Here is a 25,752-nt window from a genome sequence, read left to right as displayed (position 1 = left end):
ACTGGAAATGAATTCCGGATGAAAGTGAAGCTAGGGGAGAAAAAAGACCCCTTTTAACACAAAACATGTTTTGAAAATTGCCATTTCAGGGCATGAATTTGTGTTGCATTTGATCTGGAGTTAATGAGGTCTGCTCAGGTACCCAGCTGCCACAGAACCATGGAATCCCGGGATCATTCAGGCTGGAAAACAACTCCGGGATCACCGAGTCCCCTCTGTGCTCATCCCACCTTGTCCCCAGCTCTGAGTGCCACCTCCAGGAATTGCTGGGACACCTCCAGGGATGGGCACTGCAACCCTCCCTGGGCAGAAAGGACTGATAACACAGCAGGAAAAAATCCCAAAAATGCCAAAAGGGGGTGGCTGGAGGAGCTCCTTCCTGCTGGAGGCTGTGGCTGTGCAGCCCCAGCCCATTCCCTGCCCCTCTGCCCCCAGCAGAACCAGTGGCAGAGCTTTTAGAACAAGGATAAAGCCAATTCCTGAGCTGGCTGTGCCAGCCTGGACGTCCTCTCAAAGGGTGACAAGGTTCTGGGATGTTCTGCCTGGGGAGGTGGTGCAGTCCCCATCCCTGGTGTGTTTACCAAAGCCTGGATGTGGCCCTGGGGGCCAGGGCTGAGTTGAGGTGTGGGGCTGGGTTGGACTGGATGATTCTGGAGGTCTCTCCCAACCTGGAGATTCTGGGATTCTGTAAAATGCCCCTGACAAACCTGGGTTCAGCCCAGGCAGAGCCCTGCGAGGCCAGGAGCCTCAGAGCTGGGGCTGATCCCATCCCAAAGGCATAGCTGGGGCTGATCCCATCCCAAACCCAGGAAGCAGAGCTGGAGCTGATCCCATCCCAAACCCAGGAAGCAGAGCTGGGGCTGATCCCATCCCAAAGGCAGAGCTGGGGCTGATCCCACCCCAAACCCAGGGAAATCAGAGCTGGGGCTGATCCCATCCCAAAGGCAGAGCTGGGGCTGATCCCACCCCAAACCCAGGGACAGCAGAGCTGGGGCTGATCCCACCCCAAACCCAGGGACAGCAGAGCTGGGGCTGATCCCATCCCAAAGGCAGAGCTGGGGCTGATCCCACCCCAAACCCAGGGACAGCAGAGCTGGGGCTGATCCCATCCCAAATCCAGGGAAGCAGAGCTGGGGCTGATCCCATCCCAAACCCAGGAAGCAGAGCTGGGGCTGATCCCATCCCAAACCCAGGGACAGCAGAGCTGGGGCTGATCCCATCCCAAAGGCAGAGCTGGGGCTGATCCCATCCCAAACCCAGGAAGCAGAGCAGAGCCCGGGTGTTTCGGGGCAGTGCCAATGGATCTGCGGGAATTCTCCCGGAGTTTAGCCCCTCCTAGCTCCCAAGTTGCAGTGGGGACGGTCCTGCTGTTTTCAGCTCATTTCGGTGGAATCCATCAAGCCGAAGCTTCTGAAGCGGGGCTGGCTGGAGCAGGGGCTGCAGGTGGTTTTTGCTAAAAGGAGACAATTCCATTTCAGGACACACTGGCAGCTTTTCCTGCTCCTTCCCCTCCCCAGAAATGGGTTTCAACTGCTCACAGGCAAAGTACAGGAAGGATGGAACAAACTTTAAGATGAAAATGTCTTTTTCTTCTTCCTCTAAGCAATGAATCTTAGACCTCAGCATTTTAAAAACCTGTCCTGCCACGCTGGAGTGTGCAGGACTGAATTCACCTTCTGTTCTCCCACGGAAGAGACCAGAATGAAATGATTCTATCAAATCCACCTCTCTCCCACTTTCCATGATCCCAGGCTGTTCCAAGCCCCTCCAACCTGGCCTTGGACACTTCCAGGCATGGGGCAGATCCATTTCTGCAGTTTGAAAACCTTGGGGCAGAAGAGGATCTCCCCTCTGTGAGCCCCTGCATCGCTGTCCCAGAGATTCCTACAAGAATTCCCCTCTCACTTCTCATCTCAGTAAAAACAGAGATACTCTGCCCCAAATGTGCTTGGTAATTGCATTTTCTCATGATCTGAGTACCAGCAAAGTGTCCAAGCTGTTTGCACTCGCTGTGAATAATCGAGCTGCCACAGCCCATCCCAGGGTGATGCTGCTCCATCTTCCCAAAAAATCAGCTACAACCTGGCAGATATTTGAGGGACAGAAGTTCTGTCCATCCCTACATGCTGCCAAAGCCACGAGCACAACTCTTCCTCTCCACATCCTGCAAAACCACGGAATGCCAGCCTGCTTTGGGTTGGAAGTCCTTAAAAATCCACTTTGGAAACGCTCGGTGCCATCCCAGCTCCCGGTTTGGATGCAGAAGGGAAACCCCAGGTGAGATTTGCCCTCTGCAAGGGTAAGAAATCCCCCCCAGCGTGGTTTTCCCACCAACCACCCTGAGATATCAAGCAGTTTTCATAGAATTCCAGCGTGGTTTGGGTGGGAAGGGAGCTTAAAATCCATCCCATCCCACCCCTGCCAGGGCAGGGACACCTCCCACTGTCCCAGGGACCCAGGGGCAGCCCCAGCTGCTCTGGGCACCTGTGCCAGGCAACAATTCCCAATTCCCAAAATCCCATCTAAACCTTCTCATTTTGCAGCCCTTCCCCTTTCCGTGTAAAAGCCCTGGGAAGCCCCAGGTGACCCAGGACCTGCCACGGCTCTGAGCTCTGGGATAATTCCTGATTTATAATTCCTGATTTATAATTCCTGATTTAATCCCAGGCCTGAGCAGAGCAGGGGAAATCGGGTCCCTGTGTTCCAGCCTCTGCTCCTGTTCCACACTTTGCTGTTCCCAAAGGCCTGTCCTGTTTTATTTGTGCTTTAAAAACGAAGGAGGAGGTGTAAGAAATCCCTTCCCAGCGTGGTTTTCCCGCTGCCCAGCGGCCATTCCCGGTGGCATCTGCAGGATTTACCCGGCGGCTGCGAGGAGCCGCTCCCGGCTCCCCCAACTCCTGCCGCGCACAGGCGGCTCCATCTGCTGTCACACGGGCGAGTGTGAAAAAGGAAAAGGAGGAAAGGTGGGTGCTAATCACCGAGATGGGGTTTTAAGCTGCCCTGGCAAAAAAAAATAAACTAAAAAAAAAAAAAAAAAAAAGAAAAAAGCCCAAAACCAAAAAACTCAAAACTAAAAAACTCAAAACCAACCCCCCCCAAAAAAAAAACATAAAACCCCAACCAAACAAAACCAAAACCAAACAAACATAAAAGAGAAACAAAAAAAACAAAAACAAAAACAAAAAAAAAAACCAAAACAAAACAACAACAAAAAAACCCTAAAAACTGTTATCCCATTATCCTGAGATAGCATCCCCAGGCCCGTTATCCTGTTATCCCATTATCCTGTTATCCTGAGACAGCATCCCCAGGTCTGTTATCCTACTACCCTGTTATCCCAGGGCAGCATCCCCAGTCCCATTATCTCTCTATTCTGGAGCAGCATCCCCGGCCCCGTTATCCCACTATCCCATTATCCCTCTATCCCGCTATTCCAAAATTCCATTATCTCTCTATCCTGTTATCCCATTATCCCGTTATCCTACTGTCCCATTATCTGGCTATTCTGTTATCCTGCTCTCTTGTTATCCCGCTATCCCATTATTCCGCTAGCACATTATCCCCATATCCCACTCTCCTGCTATCCCATTACCCCGCTCTCCCGTTATCCCATTATCCCCCTCTCCCGTTATCCCCCTATCCCACTATCCCGCTCTCCCGTTATCCCGTTATTCCGCTCTCCCGTTATCCCGTTATCCCCCTATCCCGTTTTCCCGCTATCCCATTATCCCCCTATCCCGTTTTCCCGTTATCCCGTTATCCCCCTATCCCGTTATCCCGCTGTCCCGCTCTCCCTCTCCCGCTCCGCGGTGCCCAGCACCGCCCCGTGGCCATTCCCGGCGCTGCCGCCGCCAGGAAAATCCCCGGGATCGGCTTCTCAAAACCCCAGTCCGGGACTCTGCAGCCCCGTCCGTGCCCTCCCTGTGCCGGGAGCACCGGGATGCCCGAGCCCGTCCCTGCCCGGGAACACCGGGATGCCCGAGCCCGTCCCTGCCGGGAGCACCGGGATGCCCGAGCCCGTCCCTGCCCGGAGCACCGGGATGCCCGAGCCCGTCCCTGCCCGGAGCTCCGGGATGCCCGAGCCCGTCCGTGCCCGGGAACACCGGGATGCCCGAGCCCGTCCCTGCCCGGGAACACCGGGATGCCCGAGCCCGTCCCTGCCCGGGAACACCGGGATGCCCGAGCCCGGCTCCCTCCGGAGGCTCCAGCCGGGGCAGGGGCAGCTCTGGCACGGGAGAAGCCGCTCAGCCCCGGCACGGGATGGCAGCCCGGGAATTGCGGGATGGCAGCCCGGGAATTTCGGGATGAATACCGGGAACTCCGGGATGAGTACCGGGAATTCCGGGATGGATACCAGGAATTCCGGGATGGCAGCCCGGGAATTTCGGGATGAATACCGGGAATTGGTGGATGGATACCCGGAATTTCGGGATGGCAGAAGGCTCTGGGGACCCCGGGCAGCGGCGGGGTTCAGGTGTCCCAGGAAGGAGCTCAGGGCCGGGCTGACATCTCCGTGCCCCGCTCCGGCATTTCCAGCTCCTGCATTTCCAGCTCCTGCATTTCCAGCTCCTGCATTTCCCGCTCCTGCATTTCCCGCTCCTGCATTTCCAGCTCCTGCATTTCCAGCTCCTGCATTTCCAGCTCCGGCATTTCCAGCTCCGGCATTTCCAGCTCCGGCATTTCCAGCTCCGTTCCAGGCGCTTCCCCCGCTCGGGGGATTCTGCTGCCCTGCCCGCGGGACGGGAGGGGAGGGGACGGGAACTGCCCAAACCCCAAACCTGCTCTTCGAACCCCAAACCGGCTCCTCTAACCCCAAACCGGCTCCTCTAACCCCAAACCTGCTCCTCTAACCCCAAAACTGCTCCTTTAACCCCAAACCTGCTCCTTTAACCCCAAACCTGCTCCTCTAACCCCAAACCTGCTCCTTTAACCCCAAACCTGCTCCTCTAACCCCAAACCTGCTCCTTTAACCCCAAACCTGCTCCTCTAACCCCAAACCTGCTCCTCTAACCCCAAACCGGCTCCTCTAACCCCAAACCGGCTCCTCTAACCCCAAACCTGCTCCTGTAACCCCAAACCGGCTCCTGTAACCCCAAACCTGCTCCTCTAACCCCAAACCGGCTCCTGTAACCCCAAACCTGCTCCTGTAACCCCAAACCTGCTCCTGTAACCCCAAACCGGCTCCTGTAACCCCAAACCGGCTCCTCTAACCCCAAACCTGCTCCTGTAACCCCAAACCTGCTCCTCTAACCCCAAACCTGCTCCTCTAACCCCAAACCTGCTCCTGTAACCCCAAACCTGCTCCTCTAACCCCAAACCTGCTCCTCTAACCCCAAACCTGCTCCTCTAACCCCAAACCTGCTCCTGTAACCCCATGTCCCCCGAATGTCCTACAAATCCCCCAAATCTCACCTGAACTTGATCCCTGCAACACCTTGAAGGAAAAACAAGTTCCTGCTTGCTCCCCTTTGGTCTCAGCCCCATGAAATGAAATCCTGATCACTCCCCAAGAAATGCCCCCCTAATTAAAATCACTGACCAACACAAATTTCTCCATGAAATACCCCCCTAATTAAAATGATGAACCCCAATTTCCCCATGAAATACCCCCCTAATTAAAATCACTGACTAACCCCAATTTCTCCTTGGCCCAGCAGAAGCCCTCAATCAGTGTTCACATGCAGCCGGGTTAATTTTTAATTGAATCCCAGGTATTGATTGCTCCCTGATCTCAGCCAGGTGACATTTCCCTTTCAAACCTGGAATGTTTTATGGAGTTTGGAAGGAACTCCTTATCCCAGTGCCTGGGAGGTGACAATTCTCTGCCAGGTGAAGTTATTCAATATTTTTAGATTTTTAGTAGCACAGAGGGTTTAATCACTGGCTGTTCCTCTCTTCATCATCCTCAGGAATACCTTTTTTTTTTTTTTTTTTTTTTCCCTAATATCCCAACATTAAATTGCAGGGGAAAATAATCCAGCTGAAATGGGACAAACAAAGGAAATATTGCAAAATAAGGAGGGAAACACGGACAAGGAGGATCTAATTGCACCCACGGCTGCTCTGGGCACCCTGTGCCAGGCAACAATTCCTTCCCAATATCCAATTCCTTCCCAATATACTGGAATAAATAAAAATACAAATTCTCAGGAATCAACTGCTATTCAACTGCTGCTCTGTTGCACGTCTATAAATCCATTAACAGAACTCCATAAACCTTAAATAAATTCTACTACACTGAATTCTGAGGGAAAACTAAATAGCATTTGGTATTTAGTATTTAATTAAAGCTTCTAACTCCTTATTTCACCACAGGGGTGCTACGTTTTGCTGTAATAAATTATTTTCTTCCTACTGACAACTACCTGAATGCATTTGCAATTCACTTAAGAGGATTAATTAAGGCTTGTTTTCATGACAAGGATTTTTTTTTTCAGAGCAATTAAAATCGGGTTTAAAGTTATAACACATATTTGATAGCAATTATTAAAACTAATCCTAGAAAATTAAATATCCATCCCTAGGAATCCTCTAACACGTAGGAGGAGCTGCTTCCCTGCTGCCAACCTTCTCCAGGTTGGGATCAACTTAACATTTGGTTTAAGCTTAAGATTTGGTTTAGGTTCTGAGACCTGGCTTGTATTTAGAATTTAGGGAAAAAAGCCCCCAAGTTGCTCCCCAAACCTTCCAAGCTGCTGCCTGAAGGTCTGCACCTCACCCTGAGCTCTTTTTCCAGGAAAAAGAGACCTGGGAAGGTCAGTCCTGGCTCCCCCAGCAAGGAGAGGCTCCTGCAGGGATTTTGGGAATTTACCCAGACCCAGGTGCTGAAATCCCCTGGATCCAGCCCTGAAGGATCCCTGGAGCAGCCAGGAAACCTTTCCACATCCCTGAAGGATCCCCAAGGATCCACCAGCACTCCCAAAACCTCTGAAACGTTTCCAAACCCCCACGGTCATGACTGAGCACCCCAAACTAGCAATTAGTGCACCCACTTAACGAGTTTGCAGAGGACAGAGCTGCAGCTCATTAATAACTCCCTAAAGCTCTGCTGGGTGAAGGTTCCCAGTGTTTCCCTTGTTCATCAGAGGGGCAGGAAGAGATGGTGCTTCATTAATATTCCCCTAATCAGAGCTGAGCCCAAAAAATGAAGTTCCAATTTCACCTTCAACAATTCTGGGATGGACAGGGGTGCAAATAATGAAACCCCACCACCACAAATCCTGGAGCAGTGAATTTTAATTGACCTTTTTGTCCCCAAAAACCCCTTTTCACACAGAGTTATTTGTATTTCCTGTCTGCTTGCCCTCCTGCTGCTCCTCAGGGCTGAAGTTGTGCTTCTCCAGGAGAATCTCGGGCTGCTCCAGGGATTTCTCTTCCCACTGATTCCTCCCCATCAATTCTCCCCTTTCAGCACAGGCAGCAGCTCCCCGCTCTCCTTCAGCTCCTGGAAGAGAGAAAGGGATGGATTTGTTGGGATTATCCAAGGGGATTCCAGCAGCAAACACTCCCTGGCAGCAGGTGATAGTAAAAGGGTTTTAAAATCATGGGGATTTCGGGTTGAAAGGAAAATTAAGCTTAGTAGGCCCTGAAAAAAAAAATACCCTGGGTACATGTAGGCCTTGTACCTTGCTAGAACTGCACCTCTGTAGCTAGTGCATGATAAATGATATAATTGTTAGATGTGATGATTGTTTAGTAATTACATATAATTAGTTTAATCCTAAGAATAATCACGAGAAATTCGTGCTTGAATGAAGTCAATCTATACAACAGAACAATGTAAGTTTAATAATTAATATGTAAGTTATATAAGGATAGAATACAGGTTCAGCCCAAGAGCCATGTCACAGTCAGATTTGGGGCTGCACCCCTGATTCCCAGAGCTCTCAATAAAAGCACCTGCAGGTAATGATATCCTGTGATTCTGTGCTCCTAAACAATGTAAATTTAGTAATTAATATGTAAGTTATATAAGGATAGAATATAAAATACGTTCAGCTCGAGAGCCGTGTCATATCCTGTGATTATTTGTGATTAAATGCTGACACAGGGAGCTCCCTCCTGGGCACCACTGGTCTTTAGAAAGGATTTAAATTCTGCTTTGGGTGTACTGAGTAAAAAACACCAAGTACCAGAGTGCAAAATCACCTTGAGAGCGCCGGCTGGGCTCCCTGGATCTGCCCCAGGTGGAACTCCAGACTCCCCAGAACTTCCCAAAGGTGCCACCCACAGCTGGGTTTTGCTCCCCCCACCCACAACCCCAAGCAGAAAATCAAATATCCTGGAATTCCGAGCAGGAGGTGCCTGCCCTGCCCATCCTGGGCACCGAAATTCACATTTCAGGCTGAGGAACAGCAGCAAACAGCTGGGAAACAACGTGCAACCTTCTTCTTCCCCCACACCTTGGGATAAACAACTCCATTTCAATAATTCCCAATTGTTTAATGCTATGCTGCATTAAAAAACGAAATTTAAGCCACTGACAACATTCAAGTTGTGAATTCAGCAGCCCAAGGATACAAAGGGAGAAATGACATTGGAACAGCAGAAAAAAGGATTTTCCAGCATCTCACAGTGCCCAGACTCCTCTTCCTGAGCACTGGAAAAGCCCCCACACTTCTTAAATTACCTAGATTAATTTTATTTATTTAATCCCCACACTTCTTAAATTACCTAGATTAATTTTATTTATTTAATCTCCCCACTTGCTAAATAAACAAATAAAATTAATCTATAAAGTATGCAAATCTACGTAATATAAGCAAAATTAATCTATATAATCGAAGCAATCCCTACACTTCTTAAATAAACAGAATTAACCTATATACTTTAGGTAAAATTAATCTATATAAATAGAATTAATCTATGTAATTTAAGTAAAGTTAATCTACATAAATAAAATTAATCTACGGAATTTAGGTAAAATAAATATCTACAATTAAAAATATTATTTATATAACAATTTTATATAATTTCAATTAAAAATTTATATAATAATTGAAGCAATCCCTACACTTGTTAAATACATAAAAATTTATATACTTTAAGTAAAATTAATCTACATAATTGAAGTAAAGTTAGTTTATATAAATAAAGCTATACAATGGAACTAAAATTGGTCTTTGTAAATAAAATTATCAAAAATTATCAAATAAAATTTTAAAATTATAAAATTATAAAATAAATAAAATCTATATACTTTAAGTAACATTAATCTATATAAATGAAATTAATCAATGCAACTAAAGTAAAATTAATCTTTGTAAATAAAATTAATCCATGTCGTTGAGGCAATCCTCACACTTCTTAAATAAACCAAACCAACCTCTGTAGTTTAAGTAGCCCCAGTATTTTTGGAATTAAATGGATTTATTGACTGAGCATTCCCAGGATCCCAGAGCCTGAGGAATTGGCTCTGAACCAGCCAGGCAGGAATTTGGGAACTCTGGGGCTGCTCCAACCACTCCAGGAAAATTTCCTTTTTCCAGGGATGTTTTCTGGGAAAAAAACATCAGGAGCAACACGAAGGACGAGAAAATTGCAAAAAAAAAGAGTAAAAATGGTTTTTTTCCAGTCACTCATTGGAGAACTAAAGCTCCTTTCCCTGGAAAAGCCTCCTGGGGAGGCTGCAGGAATTCTGTGGGGGACAGGCAGGAAAAGTCCAATAAATGGAGTTTTTAGATGCAATAAATTGAGTTTTTAAATGCAATACATGGAATTTTTAAATGCAATAAATGGGAGTTTTTAAATGCAATAAATGGGAGTTTTTAAATTCAATAAATGGGAGTTTTTAGATGCAATAAATGGAGTTTTTAGATGCGATAAATGGAGTTTTTAGATTCAATAAATGGAATTTTTAAATGCAATAAATGCAACTTTTAAATGCAATAAATGGAGGTTTTGGATGCAATAAATTGAGGTTTTGGATGCAATAAATGGAGTTTTTAAATGCAATAAATGGAGTTTTTGAATGCAATAAATGGAGATTTTAAATGCAATAAATGGAGTTTTTAGATTCAATAAGTGGAATTTTTAAACACAATAAATGGAATTTTTAAGTGAAATAAATAAGAGTTTTTAAATGCAATAAATGGAGTTTTTAGATGTGATAAATGGAATTTTCTTGCAAAGAAATGCAGCTCCTACCTTGACAATGTCCAGCCCCCCCACCAGCTCCCCCTTGACGTACAGCTGGGGGTACGTGGGCCAGTTGGAAAAGGATTTCAGCCCCTGGCGCACCTGGAACAGCCAAGGGGAATTATTTGGGAATTATTATTTGGGAATTCTGCCTCTGGAAAAGGCAGCAGAGGAAGGGACCCGCAGGGATGGGGAGATTCTGTTACCTCCTCGTCCTCCAGGATGTCAAAAGTCTCATAATCCACGCTGGAAAAAGGGAAAAAACAGAATATTCACATTATTCACACTGCAGCTGGGAAGAACTGCTCAAAAAACAACAAAACTACACATTTGTGCAGAAACGCCTCAAAACTCTCACAAAAAACACCAAAAATCCCCCCAAAGTTTCTACAACCTCAAGATTTTTATGAATCAAAAAAATGCTGGAAAAAAGTCACAGAGTTCTCAGAAAGTCCTCAAATTTCTCAAAAAAAACCTCAAAGTTGATTCTAAAATGTCAATGTTTTTTTAAAAAACAATAAATTGCTGGGAAAAAAAATCTCAAAATTATAAAAAAACCGTCATTCGCAAAAACTCCTTGAAAGTCTAAAAAAATTCCTCTATGTTCTAAAACCTCTACATTTTTTAAAAAAAGAAACCCCAAAATCTTTAAAAAACACTCAAAATTCTCCAAAAAACCATAAAAAATCCCACTGAAATTTCTAAAGCCTCAAGATTTTTAAAAATCTCTTAAATGCTGGAAAAAATTCAGAGAGTTCTCAGAAAGTCCTCAAAGTTCTCAAAAAAGCCCTCAAAGTTACTTCTAAAATTTCAATATTAAAAAAACCCAAATAAATTGCTGGGAAAAAACCTCAAAATTATCAAAAAACGTCAATGTTCTCAAAAATCCCTCAAAATTCTAAGAAAAACCCTCAAAGTTCTAAAAGATTAAGATTTTTTTAAAACCCTCAAAAGTCTCAAAAATCCCCAAAAAGTTCTAAAACCTCAAGATTTTTTAAACCCTCAAAAGTCTCAAAACCTCAAAGTTTTTTAAAAACCCTAAAAATTTTCAAAACTTCTCAAAATTCTCAAAAAAATCCTCTAAATTCCCCCAAAAAACCCAGAAAATTCTCGCAAAGAATCCCCAAAATCTTTAAAAAACACTCAAAATTCTTCAAAAACTCAGCAAAATTCTCACCAAAAAGGCTCAGAAATTTTCAAAGAGCCCTCAAAAATTCCTTTAAATTCTAACAGAAACCCTCAAAATTTTAAAAAAACTTCATTAAAATTCTCAGGAAACCCTTCAAGTGTTTGAAATGCTCTTTAAAAATAAAAACCCATATTTTATATTGGTTTTAATGTTTTATATTTATATTCAAATTTTCTCATCTGTTTTCCCTAAAATGCAGATTTTAACCCAAAACTTTCCTCCCACACTCAAACCCGTGACCTACCCAGTGTTATTCATGATTTCTATGATTTGCTTGCTGAAGCCACACTTTGCCATCTAAAATATAAAAGACAGATATTAAATAAATTTTAATCCATGGAATTCCAGCTGCACTACAACAATTCCCAATGTTTTGCTGGATGAGCCACTCCTTAATCCCTTTTCCATCCTTTATCTCCTGGTTTTTATGGATTTATGGAATAAATCTGTTTTATTTTGAGGCATCACTGCTCTGGATTCACCATAATAAACTATAATAAACAAGAACAGCAACTTGTTATATTTACTATCAATTATAATTAATTTAATTATCATTAATTTAACCATAAATTAATTATAATTTGAATGATAGTGAATTAATAATTCATATCCACTGTAAACGCTTCACATGAGGACAAAAAACACCCAGCAACTGTTAGATATTAATACATACTATAGATATATCTAATATATTAGATATATTATGTAATAGATATCTATTATAATATCTAAGCATTAGATAATTCTATAAATGTCTACATTAATATATACTAATAATATATTTTATATTAATATTTTATATTAATAATATGTTTTATATTACTAATATGTTTTATATTAATAATATGTTTTAAAAAACCAGGGCTGTTCCATGGTTTATAGAAGCACCAAATAAAAAGATAAATAACTTCTGCAGCAGCACTGATTTGAATTAAGGAAGAACAAGGTAAAAATTCAATATTTTCTCCCACACTCCACATTACCTGTTTGTTTCCCTTCATAAAGAGCATCACAGGAGCTTTGTTTATCAAGGATTTAAGCCTAGAAAAATACATTAAATACCCATTAAATATCACCCCAAACAAACTCCTTAAAAAGCACAGGAATGGGCTAAAAGGTTTTAAAAAAAATAAGTTTTTAAAGGCCACCAAAACAAAGGTTTTGAAGATGTGCCCACCTCATCTTAATCTGCAATTTAATCTCTGCTAAAAGCATTAATTGGGGTGAAATTCAGTAAAACAATTTCAAAGTGAAGTAACCCAAGCCTCAGGGTAAATTTATAAGGAATTAATTCGGAATTAATTCATCCCTAGAATTTAGAATGGTGGGATTATTATTTATCACCACTTTGAAATGGTATTAATTAAATTATTTCAGCACTGAGCAGGGAGAAGAAGCAGGCAGGGATTCCCTCCAGTGACACCAGAGATGGGAAATCTGTGGCAAATAAAGCTGCAAAAAGCTTAGAAAGATTATTTTCCTAGTTATTTTTAAAGAAGAAATTGTTTAAGAGAGGCAAGAAGGAATATATCTCTATATAGGCACCTATAGATACAGATATATAAATAAGTAGATATATAAATATGTAAGTAGATATATAAGTATATACATAGATATATAAGTAGATATATATGGATATATAAGTAGATATATAAATATATAAGTAGATATATGTGGATATATAAGTAGATATATGTGGATATATAAATATATAGGTAGCTATATATAAATATATAAGTAGGTTTAAATATAGATACATAAATATATAAGTAGATATATATAGATATATAAGTATATAAGTAGATCCATATAGATACAGAAATAGAAATATAGAAATACAGATATATTTATAAATATACAGATGGTTATAGAGATATAAAGGTATAAATATATAAATTTATAAATATGGATATATCAATATAGCAAGACATTTATAAATATATAGATACATGGAGATATATAAATAGATAGATATAGATATAGATATAGATGATATAGATATAGATATGGATATAGATATAGATATAGATATAGATATAGATATAGATATAGATATAGATATAGATATAGATATAGATATAGATATAGATGTAGATGTAGATGTAGATATAGATGTAGATGTAGATATAGAAATGCATAAATAGATATATAAATATAGAAACAGATACATTCTTGCAACAAGCAGAAATTAAGCCACAAATATAAGTGAAGATTCTTGGATTTAGATGTACAAACTCCAAAAAAACTTGAAAAACTGCAGGAATTCTGTAAGTAAATAAATTCTTGAGGCACTTCTGCTGAAGCAGGAATTTCACAGCAGGATAAAGCAGAGTCTCCCCTGTATGAACACAGAACAAACTCAGAATTTGCAGTAATTGCCCCACCTGTCCTCCAGCTTCTGGCCCTTGGGGCAGATCGTGTCCAGCTCTCCTGACGCCGCCAGCTCCTGGGAAATGGGGGGAAACAAAGATGAGGTGGGAGAAGAGAGAAACACACACTTGTGGCCAGGGGAAAGGTGGGAAATGCAACCGTGGCAAGGGGAAAGGTGAGAAATGCAACCGTGGCCAGGGGAAAGGTGGGAAATGTCCCTTGGCAAAGGGAAAGGTGAGAAATGCAACCGTGGCCAGGGGAAAGGTGAGACATGCAACCTTGGCAAGGGGAAAGGTGGGAAATGCAACCTTGGCAAGGGGAAAGGTGAGAAATGAAACCGTGGTAAGGGGAAAGGTGAGAAATGCAACCTTGGCAAGGGGAAAGGTGGGAAATGTCCCTTGGCAAAGGGAAAGGTGAGAAATGCAACCGTGGTAAGGGGAAAGGTGAGACATGCAACCGTGGTAAGGGGAAAGGTGAGACATGCAACCTTGGCAAGGGGAAAGGTGGGAAATGCAACCTTGGCAAGGGGAAAGGTGGGAAATGCAACCATGTTAAGGGGAAAGGTGGGAAATGTCCCTTGGCAAAGGGAAAGGTGAGAAATGCAACCGTGGCCAGGCCAAAGGAGAGAAATGCAACTGCAGCCAGGCAAAAGGAGAGAAATACAATCGCAGCAAGGCGAAAGGAGAGAAATGCAACCGCAGCAAAGCGGAAGGAGAGAAATAACTGTGGCCAGACCAAAAGAGAGAAATGCAACTGTGGCAAGGCCAAAGGTGAGAAATGCTAGCGCGGCCACGCCAAAGGTGAGAAATGCAACCACGGCCAGGCCAAAGGTGAGAAATGCAAGCGCGGCCAGGCCAAAGGTGAGAAATGCAAGCGTGGCCAAGCAAAGGTGAGAAATGCAAGCGCGCACCTTGACGACGTCCAGGCCCCCGACGAGCTCGCCGTGCACGTAGAGCTGCGGGTAGGTGGGCCAGTTGGAGAAGGTCTTGAGGCCCTGGCGCACCTCCTCGTCCGAGAAGACGTCGAAGGTGCTGAAGGCCACGCCGTGCTCCTGCAGGAGCTGCACCATCTGCCTGCTGAAGCCTGCAATAATAGGATAAATATTAATGCTGTAGTACTGTAAATATTATATATTTATTATATAGATATTTAATATATAGATATTAAATCTATTTTTATATTTAATATATAAAATATAAAAATATTATATATTTATAATATTCACTTTATTATATAATATACTGGATATTTATTATATATATTATATTATATATTATAATATACATTATATTATACATTATATATTGCTGTAAATATATCTTTATTATATGTATATATTTATATCAATATATATTTTATCTAATATATTATATATTTATATCTATTATTATATTATGTATTATTATACAAAATATTATATATAATTATATTATTATCTATAATTACATTATTACATTATATTATAACAATACTATTATATTACATTATATCATATTACATTACATTATATTACATTACTGTATATTATATTGTATTAAATTCTATTTGTCGCGCTATGACATGAAATAACTCACGTACACCTTAAGATATAAAAGAGGGAGAAGAGGAAGTTTAATTTCTGACCTTGCAATATACAGAATTCTAAGGTGGATTGGAGGATGGAAGTGCCACCTCTCCAACCACACTGGTCAAACCAACAGCCCATCAATCCTCTCCTCCCACAGAGAAGATGCAAAACCATCATTATTTACATGAACACGTGTGAGAACTCCAGTAGAAATACGTAAACATCAGAAGGCACAGAAAACTTTTAAAAGAACCTTAAAACTTTCCAAAGAACGATACAAGAAAAGACTTTTGAAGCCCACGGCAGCAGAGGCTCACCGCAGCGCGGCTCCTTGGGAGAGCCCTTCATGAAGAGCACGCAGGGGGCGGCGTTGACGAGCCTGCTGAGGCGGGCGTGCAGCTGCTCCTGCGCGGGCGCTGCGGGCGCTGCGCCGGCCGCGTGCCGCTGCACCTTCTGCGTCAGCTCGGGCGCGTGCGCCCCGTCCAGCCTGTCCACCTTCTGCGAGTTCTGCGGGGACACAAACACAGCCTGCAGCACGGCACAGACGGCCTGCAGCACCGCACAGGCAGCCTGCAGCACCGCACAGGCAGCCTGCAGCACCGCACAGGCAGCCTGCAGCGCGGCACAGGCAGACCTGCAGCACGGCACAGGCAGCCTGCAGCACCGCACAGGCAGCCTGCAGCACCGCACAGGCAGCCTGCAGCACCGCACAGGCAGCCTGCAGCGCGGCACAGGCAGCCTGCAGCATGGCACAGGCAGCCTGCAGCACGGCACAGGCAGACCTGCAGCACCGCACAGGCAGACCTGCAGCATGGCACAGGCAGCCTGCAGCACCGCACAGGCAGCCTGCAGCACCACACAGGCAGCCTGCAGCACGGCACAGGCAGCCTGCAGCACGGCACAGGCAGACGGCACAGGCAGCCTGCAGCACGGCACAGGCAGCCTGCAGCACGGCACAGGCAGACGGCACAGGCAGCCTGCAGCACGGCACAGGCAGCCTGCAGCACCGCACAGGCAGCCTGCAGCATGGCACAGGCAGACCTGCAGCACGGCACAGGCAGCCTGCAGCATGGCACAGGCAGCCTGCAGCATGGCACAGGCAGACCTGCAGCACCACACAGGCAGACCTGCAGCACCACACAGGCAGACCTGCAGCACCGCACAGGCAGACCTGCAGCATGGCACAGGCAGCCTGCAGCATGGCACAGGCAGACCTGCAGCACGGCACAGGCAGCCTGCCCAGCCCAGCTGCACTGCTGCCTGGCAATGACACCTCGGGGATTTTGCTCCTCTGGTTTGTCACGCTATGACACCAAATAACTCACGTGCACCTTCAGATAGAAACCAGGGAAAAGAGGAAGTTTAATTTCCGACCTGGTGAGATACAGAATTCTACAAGTGACAGTGGATTGGAGGATCAAATTGTTCCTTCTCTAACCACTAACAGTGGTTATTTCTCTAACCACATTGGTCAAACCAACAGTCCATCAATTCTCCCTTCTCACAAAGAAGGTAAAACAGTCATTATTTACATGAACATGCGTGAGAACTCCAGTAGAAATACGTAAACATCAGAAGACATAGGAACTTCTAAAAGAACTCTAAAACTTTTAAAAGAACTTTTAAAAGAACTTTAGAACTTTGAAAAGAACAGGGCGACGTCGGTTCTCAGATCCTGTGCTACATGAGTCCCTAACTCTGAACTCCATACAAAGTGTTAGTTACAAAGTGTTAGTTACTCCATACAAAGTGTTAGTTATTCCATACAAAGTATTAGTTACTTCACATTTTGGTTAGACTAAACAATTCCTCCAGGCCTGAAACTCAAGGACACCCCACTTTTCAAGCCTCAGGCCTTGAAAAGTATAAACAAAAGTGAGTTGGGGAGGAGCAAACTGGGAGTAAATAACTAAATAACTTCATCACCCAAAGCTGTAATTGGAGGATTAACCCCTGATGTGTAAATAGACCAAATTTATATTTCCCTGAAAAACTCCTGACCATGGTCCACCTTGGGTGTAGCCTCTGAGGCTTCTGACTGCCCAAGATTACATATAATATAGAAAATCTATTTTATTTGGTTATTTTTATATGTGGCTATGTAAGGCCTTTAATAAATACCCACTTTATCCTCTTAACCTTGTCTAGCCTCTAGGCAGCCACTCCAAGGCATCAGCAACAGCAGCAAGTTTGCCTCTAGAAATAATTATTCAAGAAAATGTTATCAATCTTATCATAACAGGCAAACAGCACCCAAACAGAATTGTTATTTCTGCTATTACCATATTTACCTGGGCTGTTTCCCAGCTACAAGAAAAAGACATGTTGCTGTAAATCTTTTGACCCAAGTACAACAAGTGAAATAAAAACTACGTATGAATCCTGAAGCACTTAAGGAAGCCTTGAACTATTCCATATAAAGTGCAAAAACCATTTCTATCTCCATTTTTAGGTTCCAATGGGTAGATTTCAATCAGTTACAGAGGTGTTTCCTCAATGAGAAAGCTCCTAAGGTTCTGGTAGAGTATTAGGAAAGTGTAAGTATTAGGAGTCCACATGGATTCTATTTTCTCTTAAATCCACTTTTCTTAAATTCATTTCCTCTTAAATCCATTTCCTCTTACCTTAAAGAACAAGAACGTTGGAACAGAACTAATTCCATATTTTTCAGACACTTCAGGCACAGCCTCAGCTTCCAGCTAAAAACCAAACCATAAGAAAAAAAAAAGGATTATTTTCATAATCTTCTTTAAAGTTTCACTGTGAGTGTCAATCCAGGAATGTTCTCCTTGGCATTTTATACATTTAAACAGGATCTGCTGCTGAAGCCTGTGAAACATTTGCATTTAAATGAGACTCTCTGGGCTGCCGTGGCACCACTGAACCTCCACGGTGTCAAAACAGGTTCAGAGGTTTTTATTTTGTTGCACATTTCAAAAGACGCCCGGAGGCTGCGAATAAAAATTTTGGTGCACTCCTGACCTAGTAAATTCTCAATGCTGTGCAGCTCCTGCTATATTGGAATCCATAAATCACTGCCCCCAGTTCTGTCACCATCACAGAGGTGCTTTTGTGCCCCTTTGGGGGGCTCTACATCACCCCTGACATCTGCAGCCCCCTGCAAATTAGGAGGGAAAAAGGAGGTGTTCCTTCAGCTGAACTTGGATTTTTAACTCCTGCAAGGCTGCTGAGTGCCCAGCCTGGGGTCACTGCTCCCTCTTTCATCACACAGGGATTTGCTGTGAAAATTTATCTGCGGGCTCTAAATGAACCCACTAATTAGAGAGGCAAAGCAGAAGCATCAAAACTGTGCCCCAGCCTGCAGATCACCACCCCAACAGAATCAGCTGAGAAGCTACAGCTAAAAAATGAAAGCTTCCATTTACTGAAACTGAACTGAAAGCTTATACATAATTGAAAGAGAATAGATCACTCCAATTATAGATTCTTTCTCCAGAGGCAAATGAGGAATTCCACCTCTAATACTCATCTTCCTTCCCAACAAAATTTCCTGCTTGGATATTTATGTTCCAGATAACACAGAACAGATTTCATTTCATATTTCAGGAACTCGCTCTTATTGGCACAGCTTCCCAAAATGTTGTTTGTGTTTGTGTTTTGGGATGTGAACACAGGTGTTTGCCATTTCAAAGGCAGGCTGGATATTCTGCAATACAAAAATCCCATCAAGAACTGCCAAAATCAGATATATTCCTCTTGAGGAGCTCCTCCCTCCAAAATGTATCAGCAAAATCAGTAAAATATCAGTGAATTTATTTTCTCTAAGCAAGAACACCAGTAATATTAAAATTACTGGGAGGAGGGAAGTTGGGGAAAGGATGTGCCACTGTCTTGGTTTCACAGTCCTGGATCACTTTGGAATCTCATTATTAAAAATAAAATACAGCTGAATAATAAAGGTCATAAATAAATGATATAGGAATAATAAAATGGCAACTGAGAGATTCCAGACTTTGTTGGGCTGACTAAAAGCTTCTAAACTCTAGATAAATTTAAGCATCTTGAATTTGCAATATGTTGAAAATTAGTCCTTTGAAGCCCTAAGTCATAAAATGCCATTAAAATAATTCTGTCCTGTTTTACAAATACCAACTGAGAGGAATCATTAAAAAAACCCATACACACATCCTAAAGGCTGTAAAAATCACATTAAAATACTCACACACAGCTGGCTGCTCCACTGCTCCCTGCCCTCCTCATCCCACAAGTGTCTCATTAACCAGAGAAATTTGGTTTAAAACCAACAGCACATAGATTAAGTGAATTCCTTTTTCCTTGTCCTGGATCCCAGTGGGATTGCAGAGGGTCTCACAAAGCAGAGTGACAACATTGCAGGGGCTGAATTCACCTTCCTGAAGGGTCATTTGAGTGCCAGGGGAACACTCTGGGAATCCTGAAATCCCAAAACCAGGGATATCTCCAAGTCTGGACAGCCTGGGGCAGTGGGAGGTGTCCCTGCCCATGGCAGGGGTGACACTGGATGGGATTTGAGGTCCTTTCCCACCCAAAGCATTTCCAGGATTGTCTGAGCCATCCCCGATGGCAGCAGCACCTCTGGGATGACACTGGATGTGCTTTGAGGTCCTTTCCCACCCAAAGCATTCCAGGATTCCCTCTCTGAGCCATCCCTGAGGGCAGCAGGATAAACAGATGTGAGAGGGGCATTTGAAATGTGAGGCCATACAGGCACCCCAAGAGGAACCTCCCCCCATTTTGGGACATTTCCCTGCCCCATTCTGGGACATTTCCCTGCCCCATTCTGGGACATTTCCCTGCCCCATTCTGGGACATTTCCCTGCCCCATTCTGGGACACTTCCCTGCCCCATTCTGGGACATTTCCCTGCCCCATTCTGGGACATTTCCCTGCCCTATTTTGGGACATTTCCCTGCCCCATTTTGGGACATTTCCCTGCCCCATTCTGGGACATTTCCCTGCCCCATTCTGGGACATTTCTCTGCCCTATTTTGGGACATTTCCCTGCCCCATTCTGGGACATTTCTCTGCCCTATTTTGGGACATTTCCCTGCCCCATTCTGGGACATTTCCCTGCCCTATTTTGGGACATTTCCCTGCCCCATTCTGGGACATTTCCCTGCCCCATTCTGGGACATTTCCCTGCCCCATTCTGGGACATTTCCCTGCCCCAGGGCTGGCCCTGGCTGCAGGACTGCCGTGCCTCACCTGCACGAAGCTGACCTGGCTGTGCTCCCGTGCCAGCGCTGCCATCACCTCGTTCATCTGCGCGCACTGCGGAGCCCACGGCGCCCAGAAGTGCACCACCACCAGGGACCTGGGGACAAACAGCACTCCTGGGGACAGCTGCCAAAACCACCAGCATCACGGGATCGCTGAGCCTGGCAAAGGCCTCCAGGGGCCCGACACCCACCTTGTCCCCAGAGCCCTGAGTGCCACCTCCAGGAATTCCTTGGACACTCCAGGGATGGACACTCCATAAAAACCCACCCCAGCACTTTCCTGTGAGGCTGCCCTGGAGCAGAGGCTGGGCAGAGTCACAGAACAAAGCAGGGATTTATTCCAGGATCTCCTCATGGATCCACCTTGGGCAGCACCAGAGCCCAGCCAGGGCTGCACCCAAATGACCCAAAATGGTCCCAAAATGAACCCAAATGACCCAAAATGGTCCCAAAATGCACGAGCGCTCCCGGGGCTCTCCCTGGGATCAGTTCTGCTCCATTGGCACCTTGGAGCTCATTGTCCCATTCCAGCTCCAGCCCATCAGTCCCACCCTGCTTGTTTTTCTCTCTCCAGCCCACGCTGTTTGTGCTCCTGGGCTGAGGTTTGGATCATTTGTCCTTGGTGCCCAGCTGGAGCAGGAATTGTTTTGTGTCCCTGCTCTGTGCACAGCTCAGCATCCCCTGGTATAAATCCCAGACCCACAGCTAAAGCAGCACAGAACCTGAAAAATAGAAAAGCCAAACCTGAGGCATCACCTGAGATTAAAAAACCCTTGAAAGCACAGCCAGGAGTTCTCCCTCCCCAGGGAACATTCCCAGCCCAGGCAGCACTGCTGAGGTGATGCAGTACAAAACCTGTCACACTGCAATGTTATTTTTCTACTTTCATTACCTCCAGCTTCTTATTCCAGGTTTTCTGGGATGTTTGGGATTGGTTCTACAGAGCATTTAAAGGTGTGAGCAGAAATCCCATCACATCTGGGATGACAGCAGTGACGAGCTATTGGAATTTTCAATTCTGTTCTCCATCTTTGCAGAGGTCAAGCCCACCAAATCAATGGGAAAAAGGAATTCAAGATACAATGTACTAGTATTGATTTACTTAGAAAAATAAAGAAATCAAGTTACCCATGCCACAGCAGCCTTCATGTACTTTATATATATTTATATTTTATATATTTTATAGAAATACTTTACGTATTTTATTCCTAAATGATGGAAATTCATTGTAACAGCTGCATGGGCAGCACAATGTCGCTGCTGGAGCAGTTCCTGTGACCTGATCACACACCCTGGATGCTTTCACAAACTTGGTTTTCCAGTGAAATTCTACAAAATTCTGGCAGAAAAACAACACAACTTCTCTTTTTTTCCCCCTAATCCTCAGTTTAAGTCTGTGCCCACAGCAGGACACACCTGGGCCCAGGGATGGACCTCAGGACAGAGGACAAATCATCACAGGATTATTTCATCCTCTTCCCACCAGAGTCTGGTCGTTCCTTAACAACATCCAGCTGCAATATATTCATTTTTATATTCAGGAAGAACATATTTTAAATTCATTTGCACGAGGGGTTGGTTTTGGAGTTGTTTTGGTTTTGTGTTTTTAAAATTCATTCACAGAACAATTCAGATTTTGCAACTGAACTGCTGGCTGAGCACTTCAATTTCACCTTAAAAAAAACAGAGTACTTGAAAACATTAAGAAAGATAAAAAATAAAGACTTAGCAAAATGAAGCGTTTAAGTAATTCTAAACAAAGTGTTCCCTGCATTCACTCAAGGTTAAAAAAAAAGAGCTTCACTATTAAACAGGGCAGGGACAAAAAGGTTATGACAAATGCCCAATTTTCTCTTTAAATATCAAGATTTACAGTGATTCTACAACACAAACTTACTGATAACTCAATGCAAGAAATGATAATTTTCTGAAACAAGAAATCCTGTGAAACTCATATGTAATTACAAATGCTGTTTTCAGAGGAAGGTTTATCAGGACTATCAGTTCACCTTAAGTCCAAGAACATGGATAAAATAATCAACTCCTTCAGAGAGAAAACCAAATTATGTTCTGTGACAAAGGCAATGAGAAAATTACTGGTGGGTCTTTTTTAGATAACCCTAAAATATTGTGTTTGTTCCTGAAGCCATTTTCCTTTGGGCACATGAGTTTCTTCTGCAATAAACCCACAAAATAACCCAGCTGAAGGACAATTCCAGGAGGAAAAGTCCTGCTGCAAGTCTGGAAGAAATTCTGTTCCTTTTTCCCAGCACCATCATTTAACAGCATTTCCTTCTGCTGTCTCTAAGAACTGATGCTGCTATTCCACCACTCTTTCAATCACCTGTAAGTCTGTAATTGCAGAGCTGCTTACTGCAGCTCTTCCCTCCCAAAGTTAAAGATGTGCATGGAATATGGAATAAAAGCAGTGGGATTGCTCAGGACAGGCTGGATGGGGCTGGAGCAGCCTGGCATGGTGCAGGGTGTCCCTGGATGGGTTTGCAGGTCCCAGAGCGGGCTGGGATTGTGGAAAAGCAGAGCCCTGCCATTAATCACAGAGCACAAATCCAGATTAATGAGAACCTGGCAGGAGATGAATAATTCAGGGCCACTTCTGTGTCAGAGAACACCCGAATGTTGCTGCTCCCACTGAAGTGCCACTGCTGTTCCCACTGAAATTTCCCTGCTGTCCCCAGTGAAGTGTCACTGCTGTTCCCACTGAAATTTCCCTGCCGTTCCCACTGAAATTTCCCTGCTGTTCCCACTGAAATTTCCCTGCTGCTCCCACTGAAATTTCCCTGCTGTTCCCACTGAAATTTCCCTGCTGCTCCCACTGAAATTTCCCTGCTGTTCCCACAGAAATTTCACTGCTGTTCCCACTGAAGTGTCACTGCCGTTCCCACTGAAATTTCCCTGCTGTTCCCACTGCAGTGTCCTGGTGGTTTTGGTGACACCTTCTGTGGCTGGAGGCCAATCCCAGCTGGCAGGGCAGCTCTGGTTTATAGGATTTTCCAGCCGACTTGGCCCCAAATTCCCTGCGGCAGGAGCTGCTGCAGGGCGGCACCTCCGCCTGCTGAGCCAGGGGAACAGGGAGCTGGGAAAGTCCGAGCCTAAACCCGAGACTAAATCCAGCCTAAACCCAAGACAAAGCCCGGCCAGAACCTGGCCTAAGACAGGCCAGAACCCGGCCTAAGCCCGAGACAAAGCCCGGCCAGAACCCGGCCAAAGCCAGGCCAGAACTCGGCCTAAGCCCGAGACAAAGCCCGGCCAGAACCCGGCCAAAGCCAGGCCAGAACCCGGCCTAAGCCCGGCCAGAACCCGGCCAGAACCCGGCCTAAGCCCAGCCAGAACCCGGCCAAAGCCCGGCCAGAACCCGGCCAAAGCCCGGCCTAAGCCAGGCCAGAACCCGGCCAGAACCCGGCCTAAGCCCGGCCAGAACCCGGCCTAAGCCCGGCCAAAGCCCAGCCAGAACCCGGCCTAAGCCCGGCCAGAACCCGGCCAAAGCCCGGCCTAAGCCAGGCCAGAACCCAGCCCAAGCCCGGCCTTTGCGCAGTTTGGGGCTCGGTTTTTCTCCATTTGGGTTTTTTTTCTCTTCCCCTCGCAGATTTCCCAGAGCGCTGCGGCAGCACCGGCCCCTGCCGAGCTGTGCCCTGCGGGGAGCCGGGAGGGGACACCGGGATGGGACACCGGGATGGGGACACCGGGATGGGACACCGGGATGGGGACACCGGGATGGGGACACCGGGATGGGGACAGCGGGATGGGACCCAAAGAGGGGACACCGGGATGGGACACCGGGATGGGACACCGGGATTGGGACACCGGGATTGGGACAGCGGGATGGGGACAGCGGGATGGGGACACCGGGATGGGACCCAAAGAGGGGACACCGGGATCGGGACAGCGGGATGGGGACAGCGGGATCGGGACACCGGGATGGGACACCGGGATGGGACACCGGGATGGGACACCGGGATGGGACACCGGGATGGCACCGAGGGACGGGACCCAAAGAGGGGACACCGGAAGGCGGAACCCGGGATGGCAATGAGGGAGGTGACACCGGGATGGCGCCGCGGGCCGGCAGAGCGGGCCGGGAGCGCCGGCAGGGCGCACAGGAGGGCGAGCCCCGCGGTGTCCCCTCACCTGTCCGGGCAGTGCAGCAGCTTGTGGAACTGCTCGGCCGAGCCCGCGGCCGCCACCGCGCCCGCCATGGCCGGGCCGAGCCTGCGACACGTGAGCGCCTGGGCGGGGCACCGCCGGTCACGTGGCGCCGCCCGCGTCACGTGCGTCCGCTCGCGCGCTTCCGCCCGCCTCACGTGTGCTCCCCGCGTCACGTGTGCGCAGTGTCACGTGTACGCCGTGTTACGTGCGCCTCCCGTGTCCCTGTCCCCGTGTCCCCCGTGTCCCCCAGTCCCTGTCCCCTGTGTCCCCATGTCCCTGTCCCCCGTGTCCCTGTCCCCGTGTCCCTGTCCCCCAGTCCCTGTCCCCGTGTCCCCGTGTCCCCTGTGTCCCTGTCCCCTGTGTCCCCGTGTCCCTGTCCCCATGTCCCTGTCCCCTGTGTCCCCATGTCCCTGTCCCCTGTGTCCCCATGTCCCTGTCCCCATGTCTCTGTCCCCGTGTCCCTGTCCCCGTGTCCCTGTCCCCATGTCCCTGTCCCCCAGTCCCTGGCCCTGTGTCCCTGTCCCTGTCCCCATGTCCCTGTCCTGATGTCCCTGTCCCCATGTCCCTGTCCCCATGTCCCTGTCCCCTGTGTCCCCTGTCCCCATGTCCCTGTCCCCTAGTCCCTGTCCCCGTGTCCCCTGTCCCCATGTCCGTGTCCCCCTGTCCCTGTCCCCGTGTCCCTGTCACATTCGGTGGCAGGGCACCCGGGGCTGTTGTCGGGGTGAAACGAGGTTCTCGCCCCTGGAGCCCAGAAACCCAGAACCAGCACTGCCCCAGCCATGGGAAGGGAACAGCGAATCTTTATTTTGGCCTGTCCATTAATCCTCCCAATGCACAAAGAGAAAAATGCATCCAAAGCACTCTGATCTCTGTGCTGTTACAAAGAAAGACACAAAAATTCATCCAAAGCACTCTGATCTCTGTGCTGTTACAAAGAAAGACAAAAAAATTCATCCAAAGCACTCTGATCTCTGTGCTGTTACAAAGAAAGACACAAAAATTCATCCAAAGCACTCTGATCTCTGTGCTGTTACAAAGAAAGACACAAAAATTCATCCAAAGCACTCTGTCTGTGCTGTTACAAAGAAAGAGACAGAAATTGTTGGA

General features: G+C 46.0%; 1 protein-coding gene across 1 annotated transcript; it reads right to left on the bottom strand.

Annotated features, from left to right (window-relative positions):
- Nucleotides 1-7,218: 7,218 nt before the first annotated feature.
- On the bottom strand, nucleotides 7,219-24,748 carry GLRX3 (glutaredoxin 3). The gene is made up of 11 exons (XM_077784749.1): nucleotides 24,628-24,748; nucleotides 20,468-20,576; nucleotides 17,888-17,962; nucleotides 15,581-15,770; nucleotides 14,607-14,779; nucleotides 13,711-13,772; nucleotides 12,310-12,367; nucleotides 11,571-11,623; nucleotides 10,344-10,383; nucleotides 10,147-10,239; nucleotides 7,219-7,444 (listed from the first exon to the last, which is right to left on the bottom strand). Exons 1-11 carry the CDS (start codon nucleotides 24,693-24,695, stop codon nucleotides 7,394-7,396), a joined length of 972 nt encoding a protein of 323 aa, XP_077640875.1. The 5' UTR covers nucleotides 24,696-24,748; the 3' UTR covers nucleotides 7,219-7,393.
- Between the last annotated feature and the right edge of the window lie 1,004 nt (nucleotides 24,749-25,752).

The sequence above is a fragment of the Lonchura striata genome, chromosome 7 (assembly GCF_046129695.1).
Source record: "Lonchura striata isolate bLonStr1 chromosome 7, bLonStr1.mat, whole genome shotgun sequence".
Classification (NCBI taxonomy): domain Eukaryota; kingdom Metazoa; phylum Chordata; class Aves; order Passeriformes; family Estrildidae; genus Lonchura; species Lonchura striata.
This window is presented reverse-complemented; position numbering and strand designations above follow the sequence as displayed.

Coding starts and splice junctions, on each gene's coding strand:
- GLRX3 (XM_077784749.1), bottom strand. CDS start 24,695: ATGGCGGGCGCGGTGGCGGCCGCGGGCTCGGCCGAGCAGTTCCACAAG. Junction 20,577..24,627: donor CTGCTGCACTGCCCGGACAG/GTGAGGGGACAC, acceptor GTTTGTCCCCAG/GTCCCTGGTGGTGGTGCACT. Junction 15,771..17,887: donor CAACGTTCTTGTTCTTTAAG/GTAAGAGGAAAT, acceptor GTGTCCCCGCAG/AACTCGCAGAAGGTGGACAG.